We start from the raw sequence: 21,657 nt of genomic DNA, 5'->3' as shown, positions 1-21,657 counted from the left end.
CTAGTGTGTGAATACCTCATAGACAAGCAAGAATAGGACAGAGATCTAAACATACTATATAACTAAGAAGAAAAATTATTTTATCACTGAGGAAGTTTCACTATTCTTATTAACTGTGCTAGAGGCAGTTGGATTTTCAGTATTTATACTTGTACTTCCCACTGCTTTTCCTAAGAAAATGTTGTCTAAGAGGCTGTGGTCCTTAAAGTTCTTTGAAAAAAAGTCATTAATTTTAATGGGCAACTGTAATGAATGTGGGTAAAGCAATAATGACAATGCAATATGTAATAGTGAATTCACATAACTTTCCACAGTTGGAGGCCTTTGTAAATGCCAAACTGAACTTAAGAATAACTGAAGGACAGAGGGATAGCTGAGAAATTACCTTCCATTTTGTCGGAAAAAATTATCTTCAAAGTCTCTTAATTTTTTTCTGATTCGCTTTTTCTCCTCCCTGACTTCTTGCAGCTGCTCTAATAGTTCAGGGCTGTTGGGTTTAAACATAAACATGATTATATTTATGTACACAATTATAACTGAAAACATAGAGTAAATATACAAATGCGTGGTTGTATAGATGCCAAGCGAGAGAGCTGCTCCTGAAAGCAGCCCTGGCAACCTGATGCTAATTGCAATACAAAGCTCTCTGAATTTATTTCAGCAAAATGATTATAAAATTAGGCTGAAGCCTTAAAGGAGGTCAAGTGCGCATCACACAATTCATCACTAACTTCTATGAAACTTACTTGCTGAAGACGGATATGGTTTTGGTGACTTTTATAGGATCATGATTCAATGGACATGAATTAAGGCTACCACATACGTGTGGGCACATTAGACCTCGGTGCTTAAAACTAACGAGACTAGCTCGACTTGATGTCTCCAAAAACTGAAAAATCTTGCAGAATGCAGGGTTGTTTTCATGATAAAGGCTCGCCATAGGTGAAGTGGAGCTACCATTTAGTCCAAGAATCCAAAGATACGTAAGTCAAATATCAGTATCAGGACAGGGTAGTTTTCTCCCAAACTCTTTCATATAAGGGTCTATTGCATTTAGAGCTGAAGTGCAAAAGATTCTGAATTAGAACATAAATGGAAAAAAAAAACCAAAAACAACAAAATCTATACACTTTTCTTACAAATAAAATGCCATCTTATCAAGAAGTAACTTTCTGAAGTTGTCTGCAAATTCAACGTACATGGATGCTTCATGGAGATTTGAAAGCCCCATATCCTGGTTGCTCCTTGATGGCATCTTATCATCCACCGGGGAAACAAAGCCATCAGCATCATCTTCTAGTTGATCCAAGAAGCTACGCACATTGAAATCTGTTTTCATAGTAATTGTGAAATCTGGCTTCACATTGCTGTCCTCCTCGGAGCCCTCCTCTTCCTCCTACACAGAAGGACAGAACACCCCCATAACAGAGTAAGTTACTGCTTCCCTTCTCAGAAACAAGTATCTCCTTTCACGACATGCACTGGGAACAGATATGGAAAGAAGCTGATAAGAGCAAGCACTTCAATTGCTAAGCAAGACAATACACCAGAATATCACCAGGAAGAGTCCTTACACCCAGAGCATGTCAGAAAAACTGTGATTACCAGCTCAGATTGCTTAAGAAAACCCAAGACAACAAAAAGGTGAAGAAATATCTATGTTTCTTAGTAAGCTGTTGCTTTAATTTATATATTCTGATACAAATAAAAACATTTACAGCCATGTCTAAAGCTTACCCGTGGTCCTCTACGTTTCCCTACAAACACACAAGACAGCACATGGATTGCCAGGTTAACATGTGAAGTGTTCTCTCAGCTGACACAGCTCAACAGCTCTCTCTAATGGCTGAGAATTCAAGACACCTCAAATGCTCTTAGAGTGATAATGAGCTCAGATCAGTCTTTCCATGGCCAAATATTGGATATCATTGACTGTAAAGGCTTGCTATTGCTAACGTGATCCTGACATCAGCTTTATACCGTTTAGCTGGAACACACTGAAAATTGGAGGGGAAACACTCTATCCACTGCAGTTTCCCCCAAAGTAAGCTGATGAATTAAACATGTTCAAATCTTTTCTAAAATTTACAGGCACAACATTTGGATATCTCTGCTACACTCAGTATTTGCTAATTCTTAGTGTTCTCAAATGCGGGGCTTGTCTTGTGACACTGTCCAGAAATCATTTGCATTTTCAGGAAACAGGACACTTACTTACAGAGACACTTCTAGAAGGTAATTTTCAACTTTAATATAAGGAATGAGCACTAGAAAAAGGTGATAAATGCCAGCATGGACATTAAGTCTCATAGATAACTTGTATATATATTTTACAGCCATGTAACTCTAACCAGGAAGGATCTAAGCATATATATATATATGCTTATATATATGTATCTTTAAAAGCTTTTGAGGAATAGCGTTATTGAAGAGTTCAACTGTATGCAAAAATATATTGTTGCAGTGGGATCAAAACTAGCTATTTTCTTTGTGTGATTCCTTGCTAATAGTTAAATTATTCCTAAGAGATTGCTCCCATATTTCAAGCAAAAAGGGAGAAAATAACACTGGGACCTGGCATAGTCCCATTAAATCCCCAAAGTCAATGATTTATAAGTGCATACATTTACATGAAATTGGAATTTGCCCAGAGTTTTCATTTTAAAGCTCTAGGCGATGAAAACGCAAACCAAAGCCAGAGGCCAAGAATTACAACCATGATAGAGGCTTGAGGATGGAAAGACGATTAGCTGCAGAGAAGCTTTGAGCAATAAGGATGATAATAATAATAATGATAATAAAAGATACCGAGAAGTTTGAAAACATCTCAGAAGAATCTGCAGGGAACTAGTGAAAATTAAAGCACTTTTTAGCACGTGACTAGATAAGATCCTTTATCCAGACAGATTGTATAGCTTAAACAGAAGGCACAAAATGTCCCTTCACGAGAAGAACTGCAGCTGTAACAGCAGTCACGTACTGTTGATAAACCCTGCAGATAACTTCAGGCTGGAAAGAGGGAAGGGAGACCATCCCTCCCTGCCATTCACAGGAGCCCAGGCGTGCTGTCCTGCCCAGCTGGGTAATGGCAGCTAGGACTGATACAGGATAATGCCATCACTGCTGGGGTGCAGCGAAGGATTTGCTAAGTCAATCTAACCAGTAAACAGGATACTCTTATTTTAGGGGAATCCCTTCAGCACCAAAAGAGAAGCCCCCTTGCCCTTTCCTGTGAGAGCAAGTTGCTTCTGGATTCCAGTTCTGGAGAGAAAAGGAAAGGACCATTTTCACAAGCAATGTAGGAAACCGTTCCCGAAGAGAGAAGCAAAGTCTCCATGTAACTTGAATCTGCACATCTGGCAGCAGCCTCTTCCCCACGGACACTGGTGAGCCTGTGTCAGCTAATGGGGGCTGGCACAGCAGGCTGGCTTGCCTGCCTCACTCCAGGGCACGAGCACGCACCCCAGGCCAGCAAGGATTATTCTGGCCCAGAGCTCAGGAGCAAGCCTCCTGCCAAAGAAAGCACATGGGAGGAAAGGACAGTGTAGAAATTTCACTTGTTTAGACCTCAGTGCCAAAACACTACATCTGCCTGTCACAAGACCTCTTAAAGCATTTTGCTGTTTAAAAAGAAGGAGCAAATTAAAAAAAAAAAAATCTTAGCAAGAACTCTAATGGACAAGGCCATTGCTTTGAAGAAATCTTATATGGGAGTCTTATTTTAAACCTGCTCTGCCATTTACATCTCTAACCAAAATTATCTTCATTGACTACATCCATTTGGCTTGCACCTGCTTGGATCTTTAGGCAATTGCGAGGCATTTAAAGTTTACAGAGCTACAAATATAAAATCTCCGGAGTAAGCCAACACCAGTACTCCCAGCAAGCAAGGATTCCAGTGATTTTCTAAACACAGTCAATACTCAAGATATTCTACCCAAACGTTCTGCAAAGCATCACTCAAACCACCCTTCAAGCTTTTATCCAGCTCTCACATATACTTTGAAAAAACAACAGGAAAATGACAGTGGGGCTCATCAAGACAGGTAGTGCTCTGTTCACAATGTACCCATACAGGGGGAAAATTCCTGGGCCTTTTAGCAATTTTCTCTGTTTGAGTGTAGTACAGTGAAAATCTGCTGTGCGCAGCTTCACTGGGCCCCAGTTAAATGTTAGTTGGCATGTGTTAATGGGCTTAATGTCACTCTGATCTGTGTCAGTGACACCACAGCTCTCCATGCTTGTGCTCCCTGCAGGACACTGGTGAGCTGGTGAGATACTGTCCCGATGCAGGACTAGCCACACTAGTCACCAAAGGTCACCACACTTCATAGCTGTAACTTTTGACATTGGGTGCAAGCACAGTTGGAAAACAGAGGACACAAAAATACCGAAACCAACCCAATAACCCAGCCCAGACCACTATCACAGACTTGATCCAGCAGTTATCTAAAAAATACTGAGAACTCAGTGCTCATTAACCATCCTCCAAACAGCAGTTGAATACACTTCAGTCTGTAATCTGGTTTTAATGAATATGTGCCTTGAACAGCTCATTAATATACAAACTACCAGAACTGCCTTATCACAGAACCACCCTGGATGTGTAGGTTTGCAGTGTCTACACCATTAATCAAACTGGCTGGATAATGCATAAATGACAAGAGTGTGTTGAAATGCTTTTTGCTGTTACTCTGCAATGGTAACAAAAACAGACCAGGGCCCAGCTCCACACTGCTTGTCCTAGCTGACAGCTGGACTTCCCTTCTCAGGGGAAGAAGGACCAATATTTTAAGTCTTCACCACCAAGAACTACCACCCCACAGCAGCACAAGAAAGAAACACGACCATCCTAGCATCCAAATCTGACCGAGTGTTAGCTAACAGAACTGAATTGTTCTTAATTCCATTCTCTTATTACTTGCTTAGAAATACCATTTGCAAAACAGTGAAAAAAAGCCCCGGATAAAATAAGCATGTGAATGGGAGAAGGTATGAATCCTTTAAGTGCCTGGTTCACTCCATGTGTGAGTGTTAGTTTTGTGAGATCTCATTCCAGCCAGGGTGCTGTGTGCAAGTCACAGAGCTTTGGAGTGAGAGATACTATTGCAACACAAGTTAGTGTTATTAAAAAAAGGAGGAAAGCAAGGCAACAGTTACAACCCAAGGTGCAAAGGATAACTGTGAGTTTTTCAGCAAAGTAAAATACATTATATGCAGGTGACAAGGGAGGGGGAAGGAGAAGGGAAAGAATGCAAAGCCAAGGAAAATGTTTAGTCTTATCTACAACAAGGGAAGAATTTGATCAGAACTGGACAGGCTTAAAGCAGCTACTGATTTTTCAGGAAGACACTGCAAAAAAATCAACACTGATGGAAAAGAAAAATCAATCATTCTCTTTCATTGGTGTAAGGGTAAAAATTGATGCAAACTGAGCAATTAGTTAGCAGCTGGAGGTCTTCACCTTTATCTCCTTGAAGAAGGAAGCTGTTTCGCCCTCGATAATTGGCTGCAGCAAAGGGCTTCTCCGCTTGCTGGAGGGGGAACCCTGTGACAGGTGTTAACAAGTACGTTACATTATGAACCCCCTTCTCCTCCACCACCTGCCCTCACATCATTCTCACTCACTCATTCACTCTCTCTCAGTTCATTGCCAGACCATCAGGAACAATCTATTTCTTAAAGAACAAAAACTGTGCCTGGCAAACCCTCTGAACCTTGGACCGCTTTCTCTCAAGATGTTGCTTAGCAAGGAACATCATCGCCACTTAAGAAAAATCCTTGGATGCTGGAATACTAGCTGGGCAGGAACTACAAAGTAAAGGCTGCAAGAAAATAAACCCCCAGCCTGAGGCCTATACACACACACATACACACACACACACACACACTTGGTTGACTCTTCAGAGCTATGGTGTAAGGCCAGCTGGACTCTCCAGCCCTGCTTTCCAGGAGCCAGATTTCCCACTGAAGTGCCCGATGATGTAGAGATGGATTTTCAAATGCATCCTTCCTCTGCATGAGACTCTCACTGCTCTCATTAAAGGGGCTGGGGAAAGCCAGTCTCCTCTCTCCTGTGCTAGCCAGTGTGCAGTTTCAGTTTCCTGTCTAAATAGGACCTAAGCTCTCTTTTGAGAGCTTTGCCTTAAACTGTCCATGGACAACTACAGGGTTTCTTCCTTCTGATGGGCAGCAGCATCTTCACAGCACAAATTTCGGGGAGAACTTTGCATATTCAAAGAGGAACAGCTTTTGTTTTAAATGCAAGACAACCTCCCACTACTTGCAGAAGAAAACTACTACTTGTCAGTGTGATTGACTGCACTCGGGTAATGATGTGCCAGTCCATTCAATTCAGCAAACAGGCTACAAAAAACAGCCATCACAGCAGTGCTGCCTGGGAACAGTGGAAATGGTAAGGGATCATACATGACAGGGAAAATAGGAACCAAGATAAAACAATTCTCTTTCTTTAGACAGGCTAAAAAAAATCTGGGTGTATATTTAGGTCAAATAATTTTTAAAAAGTTGCCTACACAAGCTGTCTAGAATTTGAGATGCTACGTTTGCTCCCTAGAGGGGTGCGTTGGATTCCAAGCTGGTAGCAACGTTTCCTTGCCACCTCCTTGAGTGAGGAGGCATCTACCACTTACATGATCTCTTTAACAGAAGTGCGGTGTCAGGAGACTGTTCCCCTTTCTCTCAGCCAAGGAGACTGGTATCTCTGCCTTGAGACCCATGGAAGTCTACATTCCTGTGTAACCAAGCAACATGGAAGACCTACAGTTCTGAGTGGATTGGTAAGGCAAGGGAAGTCAGGCTGTAGCCAAACATAAGATGATGAAATAACAGAAGCAGCCTAATGGAAAGATGAGAAACTTCAAAAAGTGAGATGTGTCCCATGGCTAATGAGCGGGCACTTGAATCCCCGACCAGCTTTGCCCGACTTCAGTGTATGGTGCGCCACTGATTCACTCATTTACCTGGTCTTTAGGTTATAAGGGAGTTGGCTGTACCGATCGTGCTGTATGCAAAGGTGTAGTGAATCCTGTTTACTCAGCTCTAAACTGAAGTAAAAGCCCCTGTAAGAAAGTTTCACTTACAATGATAGGGATGGTGTTGGCTCTGGAGAGGATCTGCTTGACCAAGCGATATCTGTCATATAAGGGCTTCATCACCTGTCGTTCATTTTTGGTAACCTGTAAAAGAAAAAGAAATGAGAAACATGAATTCTGCAGCAGCAGATACTCCATTCTACAATATATGTGCCTGTTATCACCATTATCCAGAGGGGCTTGAAGGGAATATCATAAGGATGATAACAGCACTAGCACAGATTAAAAACGCTAAAGTACTTGGGTATGTCATTGCATCTCCTGTCCTAGGTGCCTGATGAAACAGCACCCAGGCTGTGGGGTGTCTTGTAATGTGGCTGTATAAGACAGGAGATTTAAACGACCAGCTTTCACAGAACAAAATGACCCACGGAGACAGCAGTCTGTGCTTCTAATCATATCTACCGTTATGAGACACAACATGGGATTTCCCACCCTTATTCTTGTGGCTGGGACCCCAGAGGCAGTTTATGATCCAGCAAAAGAGAAAAGAGCTGCAATGACTGCCTCCCCAAGGATGCTTTCCCAGGGAAGTTAAACTATAGATTTCACAAAAGCTGACTTTCCTGTTTTGCTCTTCCTCTTTACTTCCCTTTCAAGATAGCCCTTCCTCGTCTTTTTAATACCCTGCCTTTCCCCTCCACCCTTCCTCCCAGCAACTTTGCTGGGGACAAGAGTTACCACACACCTGAGAGAGGATGAAACTATCACAGCTTCACAGCTGTTGTGGCACAGAGCAGGCAAAATAGTGCTGTAACACCCACCTTGAGCTCTACTTATACTACTCTGTCCCTAACTCCACACCTCCTAGCTGCATGTCATGCTCCTTCCTTAGTTTGAGTATTGCAAACTGCTAGTTTTCATTTCTGTTGTTCCTTCAGATCCATGCTAAGCAGAAAACCTCAGTGGTACTGACAGCGCAGAAGGGAAGACCTAACAGACAATAGCTAGCGTGGGAAAGCAAAGGTCTGTCCAGCTAAGTACTAGTTGCAAGGAAGTTGGTTTCTATTTCTTCAATGGTTTGTTACAGCAGGGTTAGAAAACAAAACATTTAGCCAACCAACCTGATCATCATCTTTCTTTGCATGCAGCATTGTCTAACCCACATCCTATGACTGTCCTTCCATTAGATCTTTTGTTTAACTTTAGATTATAAAACTCTTATAAGCCTTAACTGACTCCGATATCATTTGTAGATTCCAAGACTTTTTACTGCTGTCAATCACCAGTTGATGTAAAAATCTAAACCAACAGTATTAACCCCGATGAACTTTGTACAGTCTCCCCTTCCACAACAGAAACAGGAGGAAAGAGAATACGGCTTGAGATAGGGAGGAAATTTCAAGATGAACTGTGTTTTGTTTTGTCTGCAGCTGACTTTCATTGGAGTAAGCTTTTTAAAGCTTTCACATCATCCCACCAGAGCAGAAGAGGGCATTGGTTTGCAAGGGGCAGACGAGGTACTGTAAGTATTGCCAGGGGTGGGACTGGCATGAACAGACTCAAAGAATCCGGAGGTAGTATCTTCCTCCTAATAAATTAAGCTTATTTCCTTTGTTGGGGGGCAGATGAATAGGGAGAAAGAAGAAGGAAGAGCTTTTTACTGCTTTTTGGGCTCAATGTAACCATCTCCAAGCCTGATATAGTGCATATAAATGAGCAGTTTGAGCTCTACGGACTGCACGTCTTCTTCACACCTCTGAAGAGCAGTCTGGCTCCCATACCTGACAACCTCAAACTGGCTGTTCATCAAGTGAGCAAACAGCTTGTGTGGATGAGGGGGATGTGAGCAGCGTCACACAACTCACTGAACACTCTGTATCAAATTTTGTGTTTATATGTCTGCATTCAATTGGAGGCAATTTGCTAGCCACTGCAACTTTGGACGTCTCTCTGCAACTAATCAAGCATAAAATTGGAGGAACTGGAGAAAGCTTACAGGACTTATATTACTCCTAGCTTTACCACATTAGCAGTTAATAGAATACGAGGCACAGCACTACTGTTGGCTCAGGCAGCCTCTGCTATTAAAAAAAAAAAAAGAAAAAAAAAGTCTATGCTGAGACTGAGAACCAAACCTTCAGTTCTTGACATTTCAAAGTAGATCAATGTTCCTGTTCTGTACAGGAAGATAAACATAAGCCTCGGAATGGGCAGAAAATCCTTAGGTATGCTTAGGAATAGAAAAAATAAATTACGTGCTTCAGAGTCTGAATATCACTACAGAGGAAGAACACAAAGAATTAATTTAGGCAAGGAAGTTAAGTGTACGAGGTTTGAGTCAGCCCTGCAGACGTGCAGCAGAACATTTAAACAGAAAGCAGGCTCTGAAAGAAGAAGTTTTGCGCATGGGCAAACTGTCTCGCTAGGTAAACATTAGTAATACCAGTGAAACCTGAATATATTTTGGGAGAACATCAAAATGCAAAAAAGCTGTCAGAATAACAGAGCTTTTGACACAACCCTGGAGCACACTCCATATGGCAAATAGCAGCAGCCAAGGAAGAGACCATTGCTTACATTGTTGGAGCAGCTTGAGAATTTCTAGAGATGGACTTTTTTGCTTAACTAAAACAGTTCAGTTCTACCTCTGCAGGTTCATCTGTCACTGGTACAGAAAGACCTAGCTGCACAATAAATCTGAGCTCCATTGTTTTTCTTGTTTAGTTAAATATCTTAAAAAAAAAAAAATCTTGGCTGAACTATCCCCATTCTCCTCAAGCTCTCAGTATTTTTCCACTGCTGCAGTGCCAGGAGCTGGGTACAGCAAAAGCTGATCAGCTGCAGTCTTCCTTGCTATGCAGTTCCATGTTGCTAGGTATAGACTGCTTACTTAAAAACAAATACATTAAAAAGTGGTTGTATAAATAAAGCATCAGAAGGTGTGTGTGTAGGGAAAGGTATGCTGACAAGACAGGCTCTGGGCTTGCTCTCTTTTTAAACAGATTTAAGTGAGTTTACTTCAGCTAGGTGTCACCTGCTGATTTGTATCATTGTAATAGCAAAAGCAGACTCAGATTCTGCTTGAAAAGACCAGGCAGATTTAAGTGAATTCTCTTGTGCTGGCCTTTTGCTGTCTTATACAATAATAAAATTGCACGTCCTTTCATAAAACCACACTTTTCACCTGCTGGTATATGTGACTGTACATTATTAGTTCTTCACGAAGGCATTTATTTAAATTAGCAAGATTTTTAAAACAATGGACAAAGGAGGAAATAATTGAGAAGCAAAAGGAAGGAAGAAATCAGGACTCCCATGCAGTAGGAGAATGACAGATTTGTGAGCTGTACTAATCAAATATTTTTTATAAGCAGTAATTTGCTGCTCCCAAGCCACTGGTCAAGGAATTAGCACCACTCTGAAATTAAGTTACTTTACCTCTATGGATGGTAACAAAGATTATAATGAAGTGAAAGAGGAGGAGGGATCCATACAAAGCCAACCAGAGTACTCGGTGGCTTGGAACCCACCATGTTTTTGTCATGGAAGGAATCAACAGGTCACAATATTTAATCCTCTGTCTTCACAAATACTTTTGTTTTGTTAAGATCAAACATACAAGAAACCTCGTACCCTTCCCTTCCACATGGAAACAAACATCAGTTTCTCAGGGGAAGAAAAAAAAATCTCCTCTCAACTTATGTCATGATGCTCAGGAGACAAACTATTTCATGAATCTGGCACAAAAGGATTAGCAAATTGCAAGATGCAAGTGCCCCCTTGCAAATAGCAAGGTGCTGGAGAAAGATGTAGTTCCCCCTCAGACTGTACATTGCTTGCACACCTGTATTCCAGTTAGCCATTAATACTAGCAAATTGCAAAATTCTTGGCTGGATGGGGGACCATGCACAATGAACTATTCCTGTGCATACTGTATCCCCAGCTAAGCTGGTGAATCAGCTGGGCTGCAAACTGAATGTCTGTGGATCCTAGTGAGTGTGATGCCAAGACAATGCACAATCAACTTCATTCAGCCTGTAGGCTCAGTCCTACAGGTGTGTGTCATGTCCAGCACTGTGTGCAGACACAGTCTTGCTGAGAACAGACTCCTCAGTAGCAGCAGTAGTGAAGAAGCAGGGAAGTGACTGGAGTATGCGCGTGTGGTTAGAACAGCAAGAAGTCCTAGCGACTGTGACATCAAAGGAGCACTGGGGGATCACTTACCACAGACGAAGACATATAAAGACATACTTTGAAAAAATGCTGCTGTACATACCGGTCTGCCATGAATGCTTTCATAATACAGCAAAGCTTTCTGAAGAGCCACTTTCTCAGCTGCTATCTGATCTCTTGTCATGTCCTATGAAAAGTGTCAGAGAGAGAAGAGGAAGAAAAAAAATTAAATGCCTAGACTCCAACCATACTAATTTGTGGCCTAACAAACGTCCTGGCATTTTGTCATTAATGTTTTGAAGACTCATCTTTGCTTTCTAGTCCCCCCCCCACCTTTTCCAACTATATTGCTGAAACAACTTACCATACACAGAGCTATATACACAACACAAGCAAATAAAACCCAAATAACCTTTGTATACGAAAGCATTGTATGTACATAATGGGGATTTATTGATTCTCAGCATGCTTTGAACAACCAATGCTAAGCAACTTTTAATGACGGTGGCTGTTTTTCACTTACAATGACCCGAGTTATAAGTCCAGCAACAAAATGCATGTTCCTTCTTGTCTTCCAAATCTGAGACAAGCTCCAGAAAACCTCTTGCAAAGCTTGCCATCATTGCTTTGACTGCCACAAACACACTTAGCTGAGAAATGAAGTGCAGTCAGACCATCTCCTTCTGCCAATTCTGCTATGAAGTGAAAAGCTCCAGCAGACAGGCTGAAGGGACCAAGCCAAAAAAAAAGGGCAGACAGTTGGAAGAGACTTTCCTAAGTTTGCCAGAGCTTCCCCACTGAACTTGCCTTCTCTCTCTACCACTGCACCAAATACTATCATATGCCTTCTTTAAAAGGTCAAGACTGTGTATTCTTGCTACCTTCAGAAAACAGCCAAACACTTCTGCAAATCTAATAAACAAAGATAATACTGTCTGCCCTTCTCTTATAGAGTACTGCACAATTCACACATCAGCGGACTCAAGGACTTCACTTACAAGGCTACCCAAAACTCGGGAACTAGCAACATCAGACAAAAAGACCTCTCTGCTGATACCTCTCAGAGATTACAGAAATTAACTGAGCTTAACGTGACACTCAGAAATGCTGCAATAAAATGCCTTGAGACAAGAGCATTCAGCTTTGGAAAGATCTAGAAGAAAATAGATGAATTAATCTCCAGAATCACTGGAAGACTCAGAATTTTCCAAAAGCAAATAATGACAGAAACAGTGAAATGCAAAGCAGGATATACTGCAGGAATTCAGAACTGTTACTTGGAATCTGTGAGAATCAGAAAAGAACAAACAATACCATTCAGTAGAAACAGAGCTCTGTTAAAAATAAAATAAAATAAAAAATCACAGACACCAAACATAGAGGGAAAGAAACTAAATCAAGTGAGCTGAGCCAGGAGTAAAGCTTGTAGACTTTGTGACAAAATGTAAAAGAATACAAGGTTTTCACAAAGGCCCATGCAACCATGAGTTGCACACTTGTACTTAAAGGCCTAAATTTGAACTGAATATATTTTACCTTTATATCCTCAGGTCGGTTTGTCTCTGCTCGTTTTTCCTGAAGCTTCTTCTGGATAGAATCAAGGGTCACTTCCACGGCAGGCTTGGCAGATTTATCTGACAGGTCTTGCTTCTTGTCATCATCCTTTTCGAGCTGAGAACCGAAGCTCTTGGGGAGAGTGTTGCTCCGTTGACGCACCACAGGGCCAAGGTCTTCCTCTGATATCTTCAGTTTTGATTCTAAACAGGGACATATGGGACATAAGAGGAGTACTTTTTCTTTTTGAAAATGTGACAGTGACAGGAACACTGCCCAACATCAAATTTAAACAGGGCAATGTCCACCTGCCCCCAGAAGGTACACCAATGGTGGCTGCTCACCTTTAAGTTGTTTTCGGAATTTGGCCAAATCGTTTGTCCATTTGAGCACTTCAGGGTTGGCTGCTTTGTCACTGTGGGAAGGCTGGGAGGAAAGAACAGTCATGTTGAATCTGTGTTAAACCAACAGGAGGGACCCACTGAAACAAGTGTATGTCACAACAGAAGAAACAGCAGCACAGAGCATGGGCACAGGCTTCTGACTGGTTCCTGCATGCCTCTGATCAATTCAGTTCTGATCTTGCTTTGACTGCCCTGCCTGTCACAACATTGTCTCTTACGGAATCACAAGATTTATTTATTTTAAGAAAACAAAATCTGATGACAAAATCTAAACATTATGTTGTAGGAGTGCCTTGGAGGGCCAGATGCACATTGAAGTTCTTCTGTCTGTTGTTTCCTAACAAGATGGCAACTCCAAAATAGGGGAAACCTATCACAAACAGTTTGAGAAAAATTAGGATGTACGTATCCACACTGAAAGCTACCTACCATCCAAAACCACTGAAATAACCCAAATGCTAGGCTGCAGCAACCTCTGAACATTTCATCCAGACTTTTCTACTGTAGGCAAGATCCTTTCAGTACTGCCCTCTGTGGTTTAGATCACCAATGAATATGCACACATATGAAGCTTCAGTTCCTTAAAAAAACTTTCTGTTCATCAGAAGGGCATGTCAGGACTAATTAGAGTACAGTACGCTGCTACTGCTTAGCAACACTTGGCTATGGTTCCTTGCTCAGGAGCAAAGAAGGCTGCTCTTCTCTCCTCTGCAATGTGCTGGTGTCCTTGGGTTACCATCACGCAAATGGGATGCACAATTGTTCTTCCCATAAGCTGAACTTGAATAAACAAACAAATAAAAAGTTTGCCATAGCTATTCATACGCACCCAATGTGTGCTTTTTGCATACTGCCTAAATCAGTGATCAAAATCCTATGAGTTTGTTAGACTACTTCTTGTGCTGCACTGGTAGTATAAAAAAATGCTTGGAAAGGTAATCTGCATGGTATGGATGCACATTTCCATTTGGAGGAAGCAGCATTTTTTTTTTTCTTCTTCTTCTTTTTTTTTTTTTTAAACACTTTCAAGCTCTCTGTGTAAGTTTGACCGACTTCCCTGATGCCCTTTCCCTTTCCAGCTACCTCATGCCTTTCTGTACAAATGTTTCTGGAGACTCACTCGGTATTTCCTTTCCTCTTCAAATTTTTCCTCAAACTTCCTGATCTTTTTCTTCAGTCCATGAATCCTCCGGGTGAGTTGTGCGGGGGTAAGGTCCTCTCTATCATCTTCATAAGATCCCAAAGAAGAACTCCGCCTCCTGCCAAGAGCAAAGATTGCAGGAAGAGTTTATCCAAACAGTCACAGTACATCTTCGTGCTCAGAAGGCCACTTAAACTTTGTGTAAATAAAGGCAAATCCCACGGAAGTGAGAAAGCTATGTTGGCTACTCTGTAATGACAGATAACACAAGAGGATGCTGTAACAGCCTCTTTCAGCAACAGCAACTGCCTAGACATTAATTCAAAAACACAGAAATGATCAGTTACCAAGAACTTTTCTTAAAATACAAGCATCTTCTTAGCATAAACAGAAGCCCAACACAATACAGCTGTACGGCTTATGTGATCCAAAGAGCTGTTGCTTGATGCAACTGCACAAACCCTTTACAGCCAGATGAAAGTCAGCACAGGGAAATCACAACGCACCTCATAAACGAATGAGAGTTGGGAGGGGAAGGAGGCACTTCTGTATCATCCAGGTACTGCTGGCTCTGTCCATAGGCATAGAAGCGAGGGGACAGCATAGGATCACTGTCCTCATCCAGAAGCTGGCGAATTAAGCGACCAGCCTGCGGGGAAAGGCGAGCCTCATCTGAGTCTAAGCTGTCTCGCTGCCACGAGGAAAGAGCAGGGATGGGCTCTAGGAACAGTAAGACAAAGACTGGTTTTATTGTTTTTGTTTTACATGTACCACAGACTCCAGGCAACTTTTCTAACACTGTACCCCAACCCGTTCAGACTAGATCATGATTCCTTGTCGTCAGGCATTCTCTGGGTCATTATTCACATCTCCCTGTGTGCAAAGTAACGCAAAACACTGCCTGGTCACAGTGGATACTGTACAGAAGCATAAATAATCTTCTAGGCACAGCATAAAACTGTACCTATAATCTGGACAGTAATTACCATGGGCTGATACCAAGAGAGGCTATCACCGGCCATCACCGGCCAGCACCTTTGAGGAAACAGTTATTCCGAACAGAATCAGTGGCACATGGCAGGATAAAGGAGGCGAGCTGGCTACAGGAAGAATGTTTTCAGTTTCAGGACATACAAATGCTGTAAATGAGCAGCACAGTAATTGTTCTTCTGTAGCCTCCAGCGCTGCAGTATGACCCTGCCACGCACTGTTGGAAATTCAAAGACTAGAAGTAAGCATATGTTCTTCGGGTCTGTAAGGAAAGGGTTTCTCTACTACTACCTGTCCTATAAGATGCCCAGCGGTAATAAAGTCTGAGTTTTCCCCTTTTCCCTTTCATATGCAAACCTGCTACTTAAACCTGTTGCATGGTAGAAAAGCGAGGAAATTTTCAATCCTCTGGATGATTTAACAAGCTGAAAGTAAAAACAATGCTGTACAGGGAGATGGTAGGGTGGGAGAGAAATGGAAAACCAATTTAGCATTGTTGACTAGCATAGCTGAGTTCCCAGAAAGCATTCACTTCAATCTTGTGATCGCTCCCTCCAGATGCCATAAGGAGTGTAACATTTTGTGTTCGGATAGTTTACTAAGCTGATTTGCATGCTCCTACTTAGCGCCACAGGATTAAACAGTTTAAGAGGCAGGCCTTGAACTTATAAACCTAACAAATAGTTCCAGAGTCAAATAACAAAACCAAACAAAAAAGTTATAGAAAACTCACAGACCAGTCACACAGCTATGGACTCATTATTTCCTGTGCCTAGTGTGTCTTATTCTCGTTCCATGAAGAGAAGAGGGCTTCTGAAGTTAGCAATTTTTGAAAAAAAAAAAAAAAAAGGCAGTATTTCCTTTTGCTGAACAAGGTTAAGATTTTCACAGTGGATTGTATATGAATTTCCTTAAAGAATCTTTGTGCTGCTCTCCTCCAGGTACAACTCGGACAGCAAGGTCCGGATCAACCAAAATTCAGTAATGACAAGCTCAGTGGTATTTTGCTGCATCAAGTGTTACTTTCCTTCTCTTCTTCCTCCGCACAAGAATATAAACCGCATGCCTCTGCTTACAGACTGGTGCTGAATGCAAGCTGACAAGTTACTGAAAAATGTAAAATGCTTGACATTCTTGCAAAATAGCCTCTCCTCAGGTGTTGTGATAAGCAAAGCACACACCCTGCACATACAAGTGTGGCTCACAGAGGCTACCTCAACGAGGTGTGCAAAACCCAAATGCATGTAGATTGCTTTGCCATGGAAGAGAAACATTATGTAGCCTACACTTCTCTTAGATGTAGCGCAAGTTTTTTCTAAGCTGCATTCACCTTGACAGTTCCTAATGTCTGACTTTCTTTTCCTCGAGGTACCTAGCAGGAACAAAGGGAAAATGAAGGGCAAATCATTCATCCAAACTGTGATACCTTGGTGTCAGACCCTTCCCTGAATCTTATAATTTCAGGTCCTCACAAGATCTCTTGCAGCAAAATAACAGCTGATAACATGAAAGGAAGAAATTTGATACATTTGACTAGTGTGTCTGTCTGTGTCTGCATGTCCTGCCCCAAAGTAATAATTCACAATCCAAAGAAAGTGTTTCAAAGGAGAAGAAAAAAAATCCGAAAAGGAAATAACAAATTTGAGACTTGGCAGAAGAAATGACTACCATATAAAATCAGCTGTTTTTAAACCTCACTCCTAGAAGGCAAGAATCTAGGGGTAAATTGTTTCCCTTGCTGATGAAATGTATTTAGAAGAAAAATCTTATCTGGACGCAAAATGAATAACACCCCTTCCCACTCCCTCCCCCCAACATATAATAAAGCATCATATAAACAAAAGGAACAAAACAAACGATAAAGGAACATATCTAGGTATTCAGAATCATGGATCTTATCTGCATCAGACTTTGAACTGGATCAGAGTTACAGTCCAACTGCCTTGTTCCTCATACCGGTGAGGTGCCAGATGCTTCAGCTGGAAGCACCGGAATTGCTGGATTGTACAAACAAATAGTGACCCACTAAGGGTAAGCAGCTTCTTTTTCTGACATTGCGTAATCAACCAAATCTTGTCTAACAGAAGATATAACATCTTCTGTTATTTATTTATCCATGAGATATGTATCAAAGTGTTAAGCCCTTTCTGAAGGCTGTTAAATTCTTGGACTTAATGGTTCAGGTGTGAAGGTATCTGTTATAAATTTTAATATTGTGACCCTTTCTGCTAATTGAAGGATAAAAACCTCAGTACAGAATGTAAATGCTTTCCCTTTTCTTTGCCACTGACTTGACAGAGCAGTTACCCTTGCCTGTCTTCCGTCTTGATCAGATCTCTCTTGCTGAGAAGAAACTTCCAGTTTTCTAGCCGTAGAATTGTAGAATGGCTCGGGTTGGAAGGGACCTTAAAGATCATCTGACTTCAACCCTCCTGCCACAGACAGGGATGCCACCCACTAGATCAGTTGGCCAAGGCCCCATCCAGCCTGGCCTTGAACAGCTCCAGGGATGGGACATGCCACAACTCTTGGCAACCTGTTCCAGTGCCTCACAACCTTCACAGTACAGAATTTCCTCCTAATGTCTAGTCTAAATCTATCCTCTTTTAGTTTAAGACCATTCCACCTTGTCCTATCATTATCTACCCAAGTAAAGAGTCCCTCTCCATCTTTTTTATAAGACCCATTGAAGTATCGAAAGGTCACAACGAGGTCTCCCCAGAGCCTTCTCTTCCCCAGGCTGAACAACCCCAGCCCTCTCAGTCTTTCTTCATAGGAGAGGTGCTCCAGCCCTCTGATCATCTTTGTAGCCCTACTCTGGACTCACTCTAACAGCCCCACATCCTTTTTGTGCTGGGGGCTCCAGACCTGGGTGCAGCACTGCAGGTGGGGCCCCACAAGGGCAGAGTATGGGACAATCACCTTCCTTGCCCTGCTGCCCACTCCTCTGCTGATGCAGCCCAGGACACAGCTGGCCTTCTGGGCTGCAAGCACGCACTGCTGGCTCATGTTGAGCTTTTCATCCACCAGAACCCCCAAGCCCTTCTCCACAGGGCTGCTCTCAACGAGTTCTTCACCCAGTCTGTGCTCATGTCCAGGATTGTCCCAGCCCATGTGCAGCACCCTGCACTTTGACTTGTTGAACCTCTTGCGGTTCACGTGGGCCCACTTCTCCAGCCTGTCCAGGTCCCTCTGGATGGCATCCCTTCCTTCTGGTGTATCAGCTGTACCGCCCAGATTGGTGTCATCTGCAAACTTGCTGAGGGTGCACTCAATCCCATCGTCTATGTCATTGATGAAGGTATTGAAAATCACTGGTCCCAAAACAGACCCCTGAGGGCCACTGCTCATCACAGGCCTCCACCTGGGCATTCAGCCATTGACCAGCACTCTCTGGGTGCGGCCATCAAGCCAATTCCTTATCCACCAGATGGTCTACCCTTCAAATCCATATCTTTCCAATGTAGAGATCAGGATGTAATGTGGGACCGTGTCAAAGGCCTTACTGAAGTCCAGAGAGATGACAGCGGTCAGTCTTCCCTTGTCAACTGCTGCGGTCACCCCATTGTAAACGGCCACCAGATTGGTCAGGCACGATTTGCCCTTGGTGAAGCCGTGCTGGCTGTCTCGGATCACCTCTGTCCTGCATGTGCATTCCCTCCAGGAGGATTTGTTCGAAGATCTTCCCAGGCACAGAGGTGAGGTTCACCAGTCTGTAGTTCCCTGGGTTTTCCTACCCTTTTCAAAATGGGAGCAATACTTCCCTTTTTCCAGTCACCGGGGACTTTGTCAACTGCCACGATTTTTCAAATAGGATGGAGAGAGGCTTGGCGACTACATCAGCCAATTCCCTCAGGACCCTGGGATGAATGTCATCAGGGCCCACAGATTTGCAGTTGTTAAGTTGCTTCAGGAGGTCTTGAACTTACTCTTAGCTTACAATGGGGGGGACCTTGCTCCCCCAGCCCCTGCCTAGAGGTTCGGGGACATGAGAGATATGGGAAGCCTGACCACTACTGAAGACCAAGGCAAAGAAGCCTCAAAAGTATCTCTGCCTTTTCCACATTTGCTGTTACCAGTTCTCCATCCTCATTTGTCAGAGGCACTACACTCTCCCCAGTCTTTCTTTTGCGGCCAATGTACCTATAGAACTCCTCCTAGTTATTCTTTGCGTCCCTCACCAAGTTTAGTTCTGTCAGTACCTTGGCTTTCCTGATCCCATCCCTGTATATCTAGACAGCGTTTCTGTACTCTTCCCAGGGCACGTGGCCCTGCTTCCACTGCCTGTGCATTTCCTTCTTTTACCTAAGTTTGAACAGCAGATCCTTATTCAACCATGCCAGTTTCTTACCCTCCTTGCTTGATTTATTATATATGGGAATAGAGAGCTCTTGTGCTCCAAGGAAAATATCCTTAAAGAGTTGCCAGCTCTGATCAGATCCTCTGTCCCTATGGACTGTGTCCCATGGGATCTCATCCACTAGTTCTTTGAACAGCTGGAAGTTGGCTGTTCTGGAGTTCAGGGTCCTGACCTTGCTCTTAGCCAGGCCCATACCCCTTGAGACCACAAGCTGAACCAGGGCGTGGTCACTGCAACCCGGGCTTCCTCCGGTCTTAACCTCTTTAACGAGCTCTTCCGCATGAGTGAGTACCTGGTACAGTAACGCTTCTCCTCTGGTTGCTTTGTCTAATATCTGGATGAGGAAGTTGTCCTCAATGGACTCCAGGAGTCTCCTAGATTGCTTACTGCCTGCCACGTGGCTTTCCCAGCAAACATCCAGGTGGTTGAAATCCCCCAGGAGGATGAGAGCCTGTGAGCGTGTTGCTTCCTGTAGTTGGTGCAAGAAGGCCTCATCCACAGGCTTCTTCTGATCAAGCAGCCTGTAGTAGGCCCCAACTACAAAATGTCCTTTGTTGGTCTGATATCTCTATATTCTATGTACTTTATTTTCTTAATTTTTCCATAACAAAAACATTTAATGAAAAACTTAAATAATTTGGGGTATATTTAACCATCAAGGCTATGCCAGCACAGAGAATTTCCTCTTTCTTGTGTAGACTCTTACTGCATTTCTTTTAGGTATGCCTTTTCTAAGTTGTCACAGAAGTGAAATATACCGGTATTGAGCTTGCAGACCTTCAGCGGTGCTGCACTCCTCTCAAAATCCCACAACCAGCTAATCTTTCAACAAAGCTGTCAGCCATCTGCCAGGTGTTGCTCTGCACAACTCCGTAGGCATACACACATCTGTTGCAACACCATCTCTCTACCAACCTGCCGCATAAAGGACTGGAGTTATTAATAAACCTATATCATGCTTGAAGGAATATGGATGATTTTTATCAAATTTAACAGGGGTTATTATTGGTCAGCTTCATCTTGCTGTCCGAAACTTTCTATTTATTTTTTAAATCATTGCTGTCCAAAACTTTTTATTTATTTTTTAAATCATTATCCTATTTGTTTGTGACAGGGTTACCAGGGGCTGCATGATTAACAGAGGGGCATGCCAACACACACATCTGCTCAGAGGTGCAGATAGCAAAATACCACTGGGGTCTTGTGTGCTCCTCTCTGCAGCCACAGAGCTGATACACTGCTTTTACACACACCTGTCTGCCAAAGGGCTAAGGTCTTAGGTGCTGTAAGCTGAAGTAGGTCTGGAGGAATTAAAAAGCCTAAACTAATTACAACACCTGAGATCCTAGTATTAAAACCCACTTGAAAGACCCCAGAGAGATCTCTCATAATAAAACAAAGCAATTCAAAACTTCAAAACATTCACTTGCTCAATAACAACCTGTTTTATACCTCACAACTAATTGCTTGAAAACATCTTTAGACAGTTCTGTCAGTATCCTTCCTAAGTACATCAAGAATAGCCCAAATAAAGTGCTACCATGACTTTTCAGTGAAACATTTCTCAGCTAATAAGCCAATTCTGCATTTTGATAATAATGTTAAACCATAATAAATGATGAAAAATATTAAAAAAAAATACTGATGCTATACAATAGTATCTGCAATCAATGCAATTATTAATTTTAGACATGGTGATAAAAATGCAACGTGTTTTATCACCTTTTGATTTCTTATGTTAGTCTGTTACACATAGATACACTGATGTATCTATGCCTAATGTCAAAATCAATTCCAAAGTGTCCTTAGCTGTTGCTATACTCTTTTCCTTCTCGTTACTCTGTTTTTATTTTCATGGGAAAGCATCAGTTAAGTCAGTCCCCAAACTATCTGTAGATCAGCTTCACCCTCAGGGTCTCAGTGCTGCAACACTTGAGTTCTCAACACTGAAGAGAATACTTATTCATCTAAAACTT

General features: G+C 42.4%; 1 protein-coding gene and 1 long non-coding RNA gene across 15 annotated transcripts in view; one reads left to right on the top strand and one right to left on the bottom strand.

Moving 5' to 3' along the window:
- The window catches only part of FAM13A (family with sequence similarity 13 member A), a 134,402-nt gene that overhangs the window by 4,870 nt on the left and 107,875 nt on the right, over positions 1–21,657 (bottom strand). For 13 of the 14 annotated variants that reach the window (XM_080591851.1, XM_080591844.1, XM_080591850.1 and 10 more), the window contains 9 exons: positions 14,838–15,051; positions 14,311–14,449; positions 13,131–13,212; positions 12,769–12,989; positions 11,336–11,419; positions 7,104–7,199; positions 5,465–5,548; positions 1,200–1,396; positions 386–487 (listed from right to left, as the gene is read on the bottom strand). In XM_080591851.1, the coding sequence (XP_080447977.1) occupies positions 386–487; positions 1,200–1,396; positions 5,465–5,548; positions 7,104–7,199; positions 11,336–11,419; positions 12,769–12,989; positions 13,131–13,212; positions 14,311–14,449; positions 14,838–15,051 (1,219 nt within the window). The remainder of the gene's footprint in view (positions 1–385; positions 488–1,199; positions 1,397–5,464; positions 5,549–7,103; positions 7,200–11,335; positions 11,420–12,768; positions 12,990–13,130; positions 13,213–14,310; positions 14,450–14,837; positions 15,052–21,657) is intronic. The other variant, XM_080591852.1, reaches the window with a different exon arrangement.
- Positions 7,807–10,318, top strand: LOC308195076. The gene is made up of 2 exons (XR_013951237.1): positions 7,807–8,081; positions 8,489–10,318. It is a non-coding gene; the product is annotated as an uncharacterized lncRNA (long non-coding RNA).

Source organism: Anser brachyrhynchus (assembly GCF_964034855.1).
Source record: "Anser brachyrhynchus genome assembly, chromosome: 4".
Classification (NCBI taxonomy): Eukaryota; Metazoa; Chordata; class Aves; order Anseriformes; family Anatidae; genus Anser; species Anser brachyrhynchus.
Note: the sequence above shows the minus strand (reverse complement) of the source record. Positions and strands in the feature narration are given on the sequence as shown.